Source organism: Oxyura jamaicensis, chromosome 10, assembly GCF_011077185.1.
Source record: "Oxyura jamaicensis isolate SHBP4307 breed ruddy duck chromosome 10, BPBGC_Ojam_1.0, whole genome shotgun sequence".
In the NCBI taxonomy this organism is placed as follows: domain Eukaryota; kingdom Metazoa; phylum Chordata; class Aves; order Anseriformes; family Anatidae; genus Oxyura; species Oxyura jamaicensis.
In genome coordinates, this window is record NC_048902.1 from 18,299,490 (window position 1) to 18,312,489 (window position 13,000).

At 42.0% G+C, this 13,000-nt stretch overlaps 1 protein-coding gene across 2 annotated transcripts in view; it reads right to left on the reverse strand.

Moving 5' to 3' along the window:
* Nucleotides 1–13,000, reverse strand: part of ADAMTS17 (ADAM metallopeptidase with thrombospondin type 1 motif 17) — a 173,879-nt gene that overhangs the window by 133,982 nt on the left and 26,897 nt on the right. For both annotated transcript variants that reach the window (XM_035335702.1, XM_035335701.1), the window contains exons 5-6: nucleotides 5,705–5,788; nucleotides 4,979–5,136 (exon numbers count right to left, since the gene is read on the reverse strand). In XM_035335702.1, coding sequence (XP_035191593.1) covers nucleotides 4,979–5,136; nucleotides 5,705–5,788 — 242 coding nt within the window. The remainder of the gene's footprint in view (nucleotides 1–4,978; nucleotides 5,137–5,704; nucleotides 5,789–13,000) is intronic.

Sequence of the window (13,000 nt, forward strand, 5' to 3'; positions counted from 1 at the left end):
GAAAGATTAAAGATACTTCAGTTCTGAAAAAAAAATAAATAATGAAACTAGGGTTTGTAAGAAAAGGGATTTAAGGCCGATGTCTGTGGCTAACAAATGCAAACCCTTCACACCAAACTCTTTGGAAATCACAAATCAGGTGGCCGAGGACTTGGAAGGAGAGAAACAAAAGTTAGCACCAGCTTTTGCTAAGCAGATATTGAAATCTCACCATGCTTCAAGGAAGAAAAAACATAACAAGCGAAGTGTTAAAAATCAGTTAGGAACAAAACAAAAATGGAAGCTACGACCACACACCAGCCCCAGCTTTCATTTTTCACCGCAGCCTTACTGTGTCTCGACACCTTGGCATTCCAGCCTTTCCAAAGAAGACTAATGACAGTCTCCTGACAGAGCTGGCACAAGCACGCCTGCTTGAATTCCCAGAGCCAACTTGACAGAGGTTTATTTAAGGCCTTATTACGTTATATAAACTGGTAAATCAAACAGATGCTTTTCTTGTGACAACAGATAGCTCAACTATTAGTAGATGGCAAAAGGCCATTGCTAGAAAAGCATCTCTCCTCAGGGGCTGGCCAGCTCTGCAAATAAAGCACAGCAAGTTTTGCTCCTTGCACTCTGTGTTGCACACTGAAAGGTGTCTGGCACTTTCAGGTAGCTCCCTGCAGAAATCACCCACCGTGCCATAAAATGAAGGGTTTAAGCAATCCAGCACTACTTGCAGTCTCTCCTACAGAGGTGGAACAATCTTTGTCTGTAAAGAGTGCTGTGATGCTGTCTGGTCAGGGCAGGACTCAAGACAAGTCAGCAAGAAGAGCTGAACACAGCTGCCCGATTCACTGCATGTGGGGTTGCAAATATGAAACTTCCCCAGCCCATCCTTTAAAAGTGTCACAAACACAAGTCCAAGAGATACCGTGCTTCTGTTCAAAGACCTTGTATCAAAACGCTAAGCTTTAAATCATTCAGACCTATTGCATAAGTTTTACCCCAAAAGTCTGTGGCCAAACTGAAAAGCACATCCAAACCTACAGTCACAAATGAGCTCAGCGGGTCTCCTTCCGCTTCTAAAGGCAATCTGCCTGAACAAAAACCTATACACTGAAACTCCTACAGTCTTTTCCTGAAAAACCATGAGGGGGACCAAAGACCACAAAGGCATTAAGGCAGATCTGTCTCACCTGTGGATAAGTCGCACCAGTGAGGTAAAATGGCTCCATCATGGTACAGGAACTGATCTGCTTTACAAAAGATTTCAATCACAGGTCTCTCTGGAGCATTTTTGAGCTTTACTGCATCTATGTTTTTGAAATAAGAGCCTGACATGAATAATGTCATAATGATACTCTAAGGATATAAAAAAGATACCTTCATATTCACTGCATGTGCAGAGATCTCTTATCACAGAGACTACAGCTTTGTTAGCAGGATGTTTTATAGAGATATGTTGGAATAAAACTCTTACTCCAGGAGCTGCAATTCAAATCCAAGGCCAGATCTGACCTTATCACACCAAGTTTTGGGTAATGTATTGAAATCTCATGCTATAGCAGTGAAGCAAATTTCCTCTTCACTTTTAGTCACTGGCTGAATCAAGCAGCACGTGTTGTGATCTTTTAGAGATCCGTGAAATTCTCAGTCATTATCACTTGCTGTATCGTGGACTGTTGTCATTAGCAGAATTAAACAATTCTTCTGAAAAAAATGACAATAAGTCGGTTGTTTTGTTCAATAAAAAGAGCCAGAAAAGAAGAGCTCAGAACTCCTCCTAAAGTCACTCTTCCATCTGGCTCACACGAACTGGAAAAAAATACCTAACTGTGCTAAGCTGAATTCTGCAATTCAAGTCCTTCCTGTATGAAAGGAGGACAGTTGTTGAACTGTGCAACATGAACAAGAAATATTCTGTTTAGTGGCTACTTACTAGCATCCTTCAAAGGACATCTTTTGAGCAGTTTAACCCTGCAGGGTCACAAAGCTAAAGGACAGAGGAAAACACGTACAGGTATAAGCTTGCCAAAGAAAGCTTGGTCCATCCATATACACTTTTAGTTGCCCTATGAACCCAGCTTCCTGAATGCATATGGAATTGCTTCACCTGCCCACTTAATGGGAAGGTGGACGGCTGGACAAATGCAGAGGTGTGGAGCAGGCTGCAAATGGAATAACTACACCAATCTGTCAGGAAAAAACAAGTGCTTGCTTAATGCCAGCTCCGAATTCTGTTCATATCAGTGTTGAAAGATTCTCTGCTCTTCTGTAACTCCGCCTATAATCTGATGAGTGACCCAAATATCTATGGCCAGGGGACTGGGAGAGCATCACAGTATCTGAAGATTTTCTGAGGAATGCAAAGGACAGAAGATCAACAGAGAGAACGTGTTTTAAATCACACATACTTATGGGATCACTAAGATACAGATTCCGCAGAAGGAAGCTATTCCGGTCAGCAGCTCATCAAAATATGAAATATATTACCTGTAGGTGCCAAAGATCTGAGTTTCTGTAAGTTCAAAAGCAGAATTTTGACAAGGAAAGTGTGAAGATTATAGAGAACACTGCACTATACTCAAACCTTCGGGACTGTAAGAGATTCTTTACCACTGCTTCCTTTGTTTGCTGAACTGGGCAGTGGTACATCTTATTTCACAGGTACAGTACACCTCATACCTGAAAGTCAGTTAGGCAGAGATACTATTAATATCCCACAGGAGGGATATATCTGCCACCTAGGTCATCTACGTTTACATCCAAATTAGTATATGGGGAATACCATTTTCAGGTGAAGTTCCAGAAGGCAAGTGTGCCTTGTTATTTCAAATGAACACAACCAGACTGGAGCCAGAGGGATTTCTTTAGAGGTTGACCCCAAAGAATCTTTTCCTACTGCTAAAGTAGCTGCTGAAAAATTCAGCTTCTGCTTTTTCTGGCACTATCACTTGTACTGGACATGTTGTTGCTCCCATATCCTCTACTGCTGGTCCTTCTGTACAGTCCTGGGGAGGGTGGTCAAGGGATAGACAGAAACACACACACTTCCAAAGCCAAGAGTAGAAAACCTTATTTCTCTGACAAAGGAATCGGGCTGCTGGGCTAGAAGTCTTCCAAGCAACATGGCATCCTCTATGCAGCGGAGGCAGGATGGGTTACGACAACAAAATGCAGCAATAAGGAAGGATACAAGCAAACACTGTTGGCCTATGAAACAGAAAAAACACTGCTCTTACACAGCTGCAGGCTCCCTGGCCTGAACTTTTTCACAAAACGTGAACCTGGTTTCTAACCCAATTGAACCTATACTTCTCCAGCTATTCTGATCGCAAAAGCCTGTAAATTTACTGAGCCCAGTGAATATCTCCACAATTCTTTCTCAAATGCCTGAGTCCAACTCATTTAGCCTGACATTACGCGTTCAATTTTATAAGCTGCAGAGAGAATGCACAGACGAAATGCACTGCTCATTCCCTCCACCCTGTGCTTAGAGTACATCAGAAAACATTCTGTCTGCCTCACTTGTCATGCAGGACAACTGGATGTCCAGATGAGTTTAACAAAAATGTTGGTTATTTATTTAGGCTCTGATCCAATAAAGCACATGCTCAGCTACAACCAGGATGTTCAGCCCATTGACTTCAAAGGAATTATTCACCCTGTCTAAAATGTTAAGTATCCGCTTAAGTGCTTGGTTGGACTACACTGAATACAGGAGAGAAAGAAGGATTTGGGGGAACCGCACATATGTCTGTGAAGGTGCACTCTTATGAATTTTGCTGGCTCCATGCCCTGCTCACCAGCTATTTTACTGAACACTCACCAAAATCCCACAGAGAATTCGCAATGTGATGGTTAACACAAGAGACAACTGCAATCAGAATGGCAATTTAAGCAAAAACATGCATTTCTAGTTGCAGTGTTGGCAAGGAAAAAAGGTAACAGAGGCGAATAATATTAAGCTGCAGTACAGACATTTCCTGTCTCTAACTAGGAAAGACAGGGGTAGGAAGCAGTGTCTTTGTAGCATACACAGCATCCATCTTGCACTGTATTTTTGTGCTCACTGTAATTATTCAGTGATCACTTCTGTAACAGTGCATTCTTAGTGTAAACCTTAAAGTATGCAATCAACTTAGAAGACCACAGATTTGATACTCAAAATTTAGTGACTGTGAGGAACACAGGACTTGAATTGTATTCGGAGGTTGAGCTCAGGTAGCAAAGTTGCAGGAAAAAAGATTGCAGGTTAACATAGAAAACATTTCTTTCATTTACTGTATCTGGGCCATACCCTGATGTGTTTGATAAATCAATAGGCAGGGCTGCAGGGTGCAAGAAAATTTGCTGTAATATTCATACACAGATTATTTCACGTCTGGAATAAATGCAGGAGGGTTCAAACATACAAATTAAGAACTACTGATTTGAGCTATGATAGAGGAGGGATGTTGAAGTGGTTATCTCCTGAGGCAAAGAGCAAGAAAATTAATTTAGTTTCTGGTATTCATCTCTCACTTTCTTAAGAGAGAACTCCCTACCACGTCCCTCCTTCCGACACCCTGCATGCTCCACAGGTACCAACTATCTCTCCTCTCAGTGTTCAGTATGCATATCTACCTAATTACACTCTGAGCACTTGTTCTTACCCGTGTTCTCAACTTGGCAGCTTCTCTCTTCTAGGATGAAGGTCTTGTCCTCCAAAACCTCACCCATGTCTTTTCCACTTACACCAGCTGGTCTGAGAAAAAAGTATCTTGCCGGTATCCTGACTGTGACAAACTATGGTAACTGACAATGCTTTTGTACAACATCGCTAAACATACACAAAAACAAGACAAATCTGAGCCCTCCAAACAGCACACAGGTAGCAAATGCATCATCATCAATGGATCTTTTTCTTCTGTTACTGCTGGACCAGATAACCTCATCATTGACTACGGGACAGTACTGGTTAAGTAAACTGATAAAGCTGACCTCACTATACCTGGTTACAAAAACAGCAGCATCCACAGGAGGGGTGTCATCCCTCGCACCAGGAACCTGGTTGTTACCAAGGTACTTTGCTCCACCATATTCTTCATTTTGCCAGTGACAAAAGCTCTCCAGAGACCTCTCTCCATGATGCCCAATAGACAACTTTGCCTTTTGTATAGAAAGGGACACAAAATAAGAAATATCAGTCACAGCATTTACACAACATGTTATATCTCTGATAAAAAACAGAGGGTCCAAGATACAGCTATGAGAGAAAGAAAAGCGCAAAACCAGCTTCATCTGAGTGAGCAAAGCAGGGACTTTGGAATCCACACTGACCTCTGCCATTTAATCAACAGAACAAAATCCATCAGCTGGCAGCAGTCACAAGCTTCCAAAGTCTCCTAAATCTGGAAGTTGTATTTTTGATACCAAAGCCATATAATTTTTTTTTCTAACAGTTAATTCCCAAGTCTGGTTCACAACTATAAGCAGACAGAGATTTACCAGAAAGGCTAAATAAAAGGACTGTAGTTCCTTTCACTCCTGTGGCCCCTTGTACTTCTCATCTGTAACACTAGCTGGTGTAGTGTGGCAGGCAGGCACCAGTTACATTTTGTGATCCTATGGCCAGACAACCCACACTTCCCACCCATGCAGCACAGGCATCCTGCTCTGCCTGTGAGAATTTAGTGGTACCATTACAGCAGAAGGGCAAAAATGAGTTAGAACTTACAGGTCGATTGCGAAGCAGGACCAATTTTGTCACTCGAATGCTGACTTTAATTCCAAGACTTTGATGTTGAAACATGTTGTACACCTGTTAAAATGCAAAGAAAACATCCACAGTACATCAGTAACAATGCCAAGATATAGTAATGTTGAAGGAACTAACTGTGACTGAAGTTAGACATTTCTCCTACAGAAAACAGACCCAAACCAAAACCAAATGGGCTGTGCTACTCTGGTCAAAATAAGCAATCTTATGAGCTATTGTATTACCACTCTAACAGATCTGTATACTACAGCGTAGCTAAGGCACTTACAAAAATACAATACATTTGTTCCTACTATATAGCATTTGGCTTCACCAACTGACCAATTTGAGTAAGATCCAGCATTTGGGGACAGAAACAATAAAAACCAGACAAAATCATAATCTAGCTGCAGAAAGAAAAATACTTTTAAGTATTTTTAAGTATACGAGAGAAAGGGTTGCTGAGCAATGAAGGAAAGCAGAGCAATATTCCAAAGGAACTCCAAAGCCTTAGGAACATGGACATACATTACGAAGCATCCAACTAATATGGATCTTCAGCATTTAAATATCAGAGATATCTGAATGCAAGATGAAATAATGGTGTGTTTTAGACTTCAGGAAATAGAATGGAAAAGCAATTTCCCTCTGTTATTTTCATATCTTATATAAGAGAATAGTAATAAGGCAGCACATATAATGACACAAGCCTCAGGAAATACAAAAATAGCACCGGAAACTACCTTACTAGTTTCTCCAGATTTTGCATTCCAGCTCAGATACTTCACGTCATTCTTATAGATTAGAATATAAGATCTTAATTGATGCCAGAATTTTACTCCACTATTTCTCTGAGTACAAATGGGTTAACTAGAATGTATAAAGAAAAAGGTGAGGTAGGGGTTCATTTTAAAAGGGTTTAAAATGCCCCTGCTCAGTCAAAACAACAACAGAAAAAACAAGACCACTGAAGAGAGACTCCTGACTCCTGACTGCAGGACTTGGTCCCAAGTAAGCTATATTCCTTATCCATGTCTCACTTGGCTAGAAATATCACACAGGCTCAGCTAACTTCATACAAGAAACTCAAGACATGAACATATTTCGGATATTGTTTTCAACACTTGGTATTTTTCCTATTTGTGCAAATACTCAGGAATGTGCTCAGTGTAAGAGCTTTCTTAAGCACGCTAGTGTTTGGGGTTGGATTTAATCATACATTTAAATGTTTCCTATAATTTAGGCACAGACTGCAAGACAGACACTTCTCAGTATTTGACCCACTGACCTTCAGTACGAGCACAATGAGCCATTTATCTGCCCTGCGGTTGGCATACAAATGCACACAAGTGCTGGTACTATTTACTTACCTCGGGGGTATGTTGGTAGAGCAGCTAAGGCCTCTCACTACAGAGTCAGGGAGGGGGCTGGGTAGGGGGTGCAAACTCAACACTTGCAGACAAGGGCTCTGACAGTTCACCTATCTGTAAACGGAGACCTGGACCTTCAGTTGAAAGGGTCAACGGAGCATCATGTTGATCAAGTCAGTCTCTCATGCACCACTGGAGAGGCTAACGAATATTTGCCATGATCCCATGAAGGATGCCTTTGATTTGCCTAGCCCACTGCTAGCTCTGAGCGTCCTGTAAAGCTTCTGCTCATAAAATGGTGGTACAGCAAGTTCTTATCACTAGGCCTAATATATGATGATCTTTCCATCTGAGCAGAAAAGCTGCCTGTCTCTAGATGCTGCAACAACAGATCCAAACACCACTGACTTCAAAAGGCAGTTTTCAGTGACAAAATCTACAGAACACAAACCAGTTACTGAAAAGTTTAGCTTATCGTTTTCAAAGCTGTCAGACCCTCTTCCTTTTCTCTTCTCTTGTGCTTCCTCCATCCAAAGGATAATTTGATTCTATTTGTATCAGCATCCATCAGTAATCTGAGATGTGCTGGACATTGTAGGCAGTAGCAACATTTGGATACTAAACCAAAAAGACATCCAGTATACAAAAAAAGCTTTAGTTTCCATGTTTATTCAACCTTTGTTTGCTTACTTTCTTAAATGGAGCCCAAAGAAACCCCAGACTTGTGGTGATTTCTGCTGTCTAGTAAGAACAATAACCTCTTTCCCTCTACTAAATAAGTTTGACTGGTGCAAGTGGCTGTTCTACTTCAGTACAACTAAAGCATTCAGACACAATGCCACCTAGAGAAGAGACAGACCCCCTCTTATCAGCGATCTCTCAGCTAGTTCTGCTTCTGCCCCCTACTCCAAATGCCTCAGAGGCTGAACCAGACCTTTCAGTCCATGAGCTCTGACTGGATTAAAAGGGAGACACGACATTTCTGTTCTGTCAGACTGGCTCCTATGCACGCATAACCAGCACTTTAATGTGTGTACAGATAAACATACTGTAAATTGCCTAACACCACAGTGTTGGGCTAGCAAACTGATTATGGCAGACTGCTCAGTATCACCGGGGAACAAATTCCAGTGTATTAGAAAGAGAGTTTTTCTTGATGCTTTAGGACAGACAGCTGAATTTTGAAGATGTGGTGCAATCAAAAGTGGCAGTGCATATTCTGGCCATGCCCATCAGTTAACTAGAAGGACCAATCTTTAAGTAGATTATGTTTTCCTAGCAAAAGGCAAGGAAGTACAATAGCTAACAATACCTGCAGGCTAGGGTAAATCATTTCTTATTGAGGTTTCAAGAATTTTTCCTCAGAGAAGGATGGACTGTTGCCAGAAAACAGTAATCCAATATTTTTTGTTGTATTTTTCTCACAATTCTGCACTGTTTCTCAGGATTTAAAGTGTGATCATAAGCTCAGGTGAATAAGACAGCAGCACTCTGATTTAAGATGGTCCTGCACCAGAACTGCAGACCAATGTCAAAATACAACGTTTACAATTTCCAATCTTCATTTATGAACCAAGCAGGAGAGGACACTCCAGCTTCATCTGCCTTCACTGATTTCTCTATTTCTTCTTAGCAAACCCCCCTGTAAAATTTTATACAGAAAGTTCTACAAAGATTCAGCAAGGACCTGTACAGCTCCACCTGCAAAAAAAACCTGTCATTCAAAATGGTCTAAAATCTACAGGTAAATTAGCAAGAAAACTGACCTAAAAGTTTTCCTGCACGTTGGTTTGCACAAGCAAAGATCATCTTCCAAACAGCTCTCGTTCATTAATGAAGTAAGTACACAACGGATACTATAATCACTGTACTGACAGGACCACCTCGATTAACCATAAATAAGACCAATAACTTGCCCCAGCCCCCTTTTCCCAGGCTCAGTTTCACACCTACATTCCCTACCTCCTTACCTTAAGAGGCAGAGGGCTGGAGGTTGTGGTCAGCCTGTAACAGTTCCCCTCTGGGCTCCTTCCTCACCGATTTCCCTGCTCCAGTGTGGGTCCTCTCCATGGAGGGCAATTCCTGTCAGGAAAGCCGGCTCCAGCACAGCCTCCTCACCCTGGCCCCACTTCCTCCAGGGAACACCAGCCTGCTCCAGGGTGTTTCTCACACTTTTTTTTCCTCACTTTTCACTGCCTAGGTGGAGTTCTGCCCTTTCTTAAAACCCATTTTCACAGAGGTGCCACCAGCTGGTGCCCTGGGGTGGCACCGCTGTGGAGCTGACTGGGCCCAGCTGTGTCCGGCACAGGGCAGCCCTCAGTCTCCTCACAGGAGCCACCCTGGTCACCTCACAGGAGCCACCCCGATCTCCTCACAGGAGCTGCTCCTGCCAAAGCCTTGATGCTTACAGAGCCTTTTAAATGAAAATCCCAACTGTCTCAAATAACAGTGTTTAAGGCTAGAAAGAACCTCAGTAAGACAACCAGCCCTTAAATGACCTGACAAGGAAATAAGAGACTGAATTCCACACAGGCCATTCACAGCCATTTTGGCAGCACATGGCCAGAATTAAACTAGATTGTACAAGGCAGGTTGTGCCCAAAGTGAGTATTATCATGGAGCCCAGGTGTCCATTTAAAATAAAAGAATTCAAAACCATAAGTCATTCCTGCTTAAAGTCGGGCTCCACCATGGCAGTGACCACCTTCTGCTCTTCTCCCCTAGCCTACAGGGAAACGTCACTCACTTTACGTGTCAAAAGCTGTTCACTGTGCCTGACTGGCTATCATCGGCACATGAGCTAACACTACCATGTAAGATGGCTGAGATAACTGGTACCAGGGGAGGAGGATTGGGATTTCCCAGTGCAGATGTTCTCAAGATTTACTGCTGCATGGACAGCGTGCATTTTTAGACAGACTGACTCACGGACACCTCCCCTCCCACTCGCCATACTGTGGGCCACCCTCCCTCAAGCCTGCAATTGCATCACACCCTTGAGGCTTCTGTGGCCTCCTAACATGAGGAAAGAAAGAATATTTGGGGTATTTTAGAACTTTTTAATAAAATGAAGCAGCTGGGAACAGAAGAGCCCGCTGCATGAAACCTACTAATGCTTTGCTAAGCTCTGCCATGGAACAAAATGCAGAGGTTGCTGTTTTAGGTTGTCACCAGAGTGCCAGAAAGCAGCTTGGCTGGAAGAGCAAGGGGAAGTTCTTGATCACTGGACTGAAGGGAAGGGGTGTGAAAAATTGTCAATGTGTCTGAAATGCAGTCACAGGCACTGGTAACCCTGTTGAACGTGAACAATGTTAACTTCCATTCTATGAGAAGTCATCAAAAGCACAAAATGTACTTTGGGAACAGAAAGAGGTATAGTAATGAGCCTTAAAAAAACAGACAATAACAGAAGAGGAGTTGCAGGATAAAAACAACAAAAAAAATCAAGTCAATTTCTCTGACATCTCCTTCCCTTGTACACATTTTTTCTGACAGAGCCTTACTGCTCAGAATGCCCTCAAGGAATGAGTACAGTGTGAAGCCTGAACCATCCTTCTCCTCCCCTGTTTGCATTCCTCCTGCCCTTCTTTGTCCTTACACCGTTGACATGGAAGGGACAGAATAAATGCAGCTTTGGCATAAGCTGTCCAAGCCTGCCCCAGCATGCATAAAGTACAACCCAGACATGAGGAATTGGGATAAGAGAAGAACTAAAATACATCAGTTTATTTAAAAAAAAAAAAAAATCTCAAGAGCTTCCTCTGCAGGTGGATGGTGGGAGGGAGACGTGTGTGTTTCAGATGTTCTGGAGTTCAGCACAGCAACCCTGAGGGCGAATGGCTTTTTTTCCTTTTTTCCCTTCCTCCTCTCCCCCCTCCCCATCCTCCTAGCTTTGCATTCAAGCTACAGCCTTCCCATTGCTTTGGCTGCTGGAAGATGTTTGGGCAGCAGAAGCATTAGTCAGGTTACTGAGGTTGTCTTTTACTGTTTTGAAAAGTGCTATAGGATTTCTAACACCCACCTGAAGCCAAGCTTTCAGATTTCCCCTTTAAACATTACGACAAAGAACATATTAATGTTCTTTATAAGATACAGTTGACATAACTCTTTCTCCTGAGACTGCTGGAGAGAAATTTGTAGACCGTGATCAAATATTTGTATCCTATTCCCTTACATTCCCATCATGAAAATTCCAGATCAGGGCAAGGGAGCTGATTATCAGCAGCAGCTCTGGAGACTTTGTGTGCCAGCACCCAAGAGGACATAGATGTAAATCCATCAATACGTGCATGATAAAAATGATTTTATCTGCTTCTTCAATGCAGAGAGAGCTCTCACAGGGGAAATCCAAAATGAAAAATGATCTGCAGAGTGTTAAAAAAGGCTTCAGAGAGTAAAGCAGTATTATTCCTAAAGAACAACATAAAATTTTTCCCTCTTAATGACATCCAAAAGATCACTAACTTCAAGTTACTGCTTGCTATTGCAGAGGGCTTTCACACTAATCGCACAGCTTAGGAACAGCTGCAGGAGAACTAACACACACTACAGTAACTTACCCCTGTGTCCCTGTGTGCTTGCTATATTCTCTCAGAAAAAGTCAAGCTCAAAACCAAGCTACAAATTTCACTTATTCCAAAGCTCAAAAAAATGCACTTTTATTTATTTAAGGTTTTTAAACCCATAGAAAGCAGCTTTTAAATTACTGCGTTGTGGTCCTGGTAATTCAGACATCTTTGTCCCTAAATGTGCAGACTGTCTGTCTCAGCAGGACTTCATTTGCGAAGCAAGCTCTGCATAATTGCAAGGAGCCAACATTCACAATTTGTTGTTCAGATGCTAGCTGAAGCTAGTTATTCCTTGTCATTAAAAACACTAATACGACCGATAAGTTGAACCACAGACTTTTGTCCAGGAAGCTGAAAGCTGGAGTTGTGAAGACCAGCCACACCAGAGGCCAGCTTATCTGCCCCTAAGGACAGATAATCTCCTTTTTGTCTAACTGCTGAAAATAAAACAAGAAAAAACAAAAGCATAAAACCGCAGAAAGCAGTGTTATGTCTCATCCTTCAAAACCTGCTCCTGAACTGATCCCAAAACAGCAGCTACTGTGAGCATTATTGACAGAAACACTGGGGAGAGGAAAGGACAGAGCCAAAGTACTGGTCTCCTAGATTCAGGCAGAGAAGCCTGAAGTTGAGTTTAGATGAAGCTTATCTTGCAGGAGCAACACAGGACTTCACAGAAAATAGAATATCCATCCAAATAGCCTCCAAATGGATGAAATGAAGTAAGAAATTATAGCTGCCAGAGGCAGACCAACAGAACGGATGAGCAAAATAAGTATGTTTTACCATAAAGACACTTTGTTTTGGGGTTTACAGGCAGTTTTAAATACTGGTGGTTACTGAAGGAGAGCAGAAACAAAGGCAGGAAATCAGGAGATGCCCTCATGCCAAAGGATGTACAGAGATGACAAAGTAAAATGTTAACACTGCATCAGTGTACAAAAGATCAATTCCAAGGGAGTTTAACTTACAAAAAGATTAGCACACACACTTAAGCAGCTGGTTTTGCATTTATGTAATTCTGCTGACATCTCTCCAGGTCCATGCCCTTGAATCCAGCATGCCCATAAATTTGTTGCCTCGCTAAGGCTGTACATGGTGGCATTTGACAACTTCATCAGCTTTTTTTTTTTTTTTTTTTTTAACAGTCACAAAGCCATCACAAATCTCCCATGGGTACAATTGTTCTGAATCAAATACCTTGCAAGAAATCAAGAAAATATTTCATTTTGGAGGTGGTGACATTAAAAAAAATTAACTCGAAGCCTTGGAGCCATGCTTGTTCCCACTCATACATTATAGAGTACCTGAGATGAAAATTCTTCCATAATCTTGGA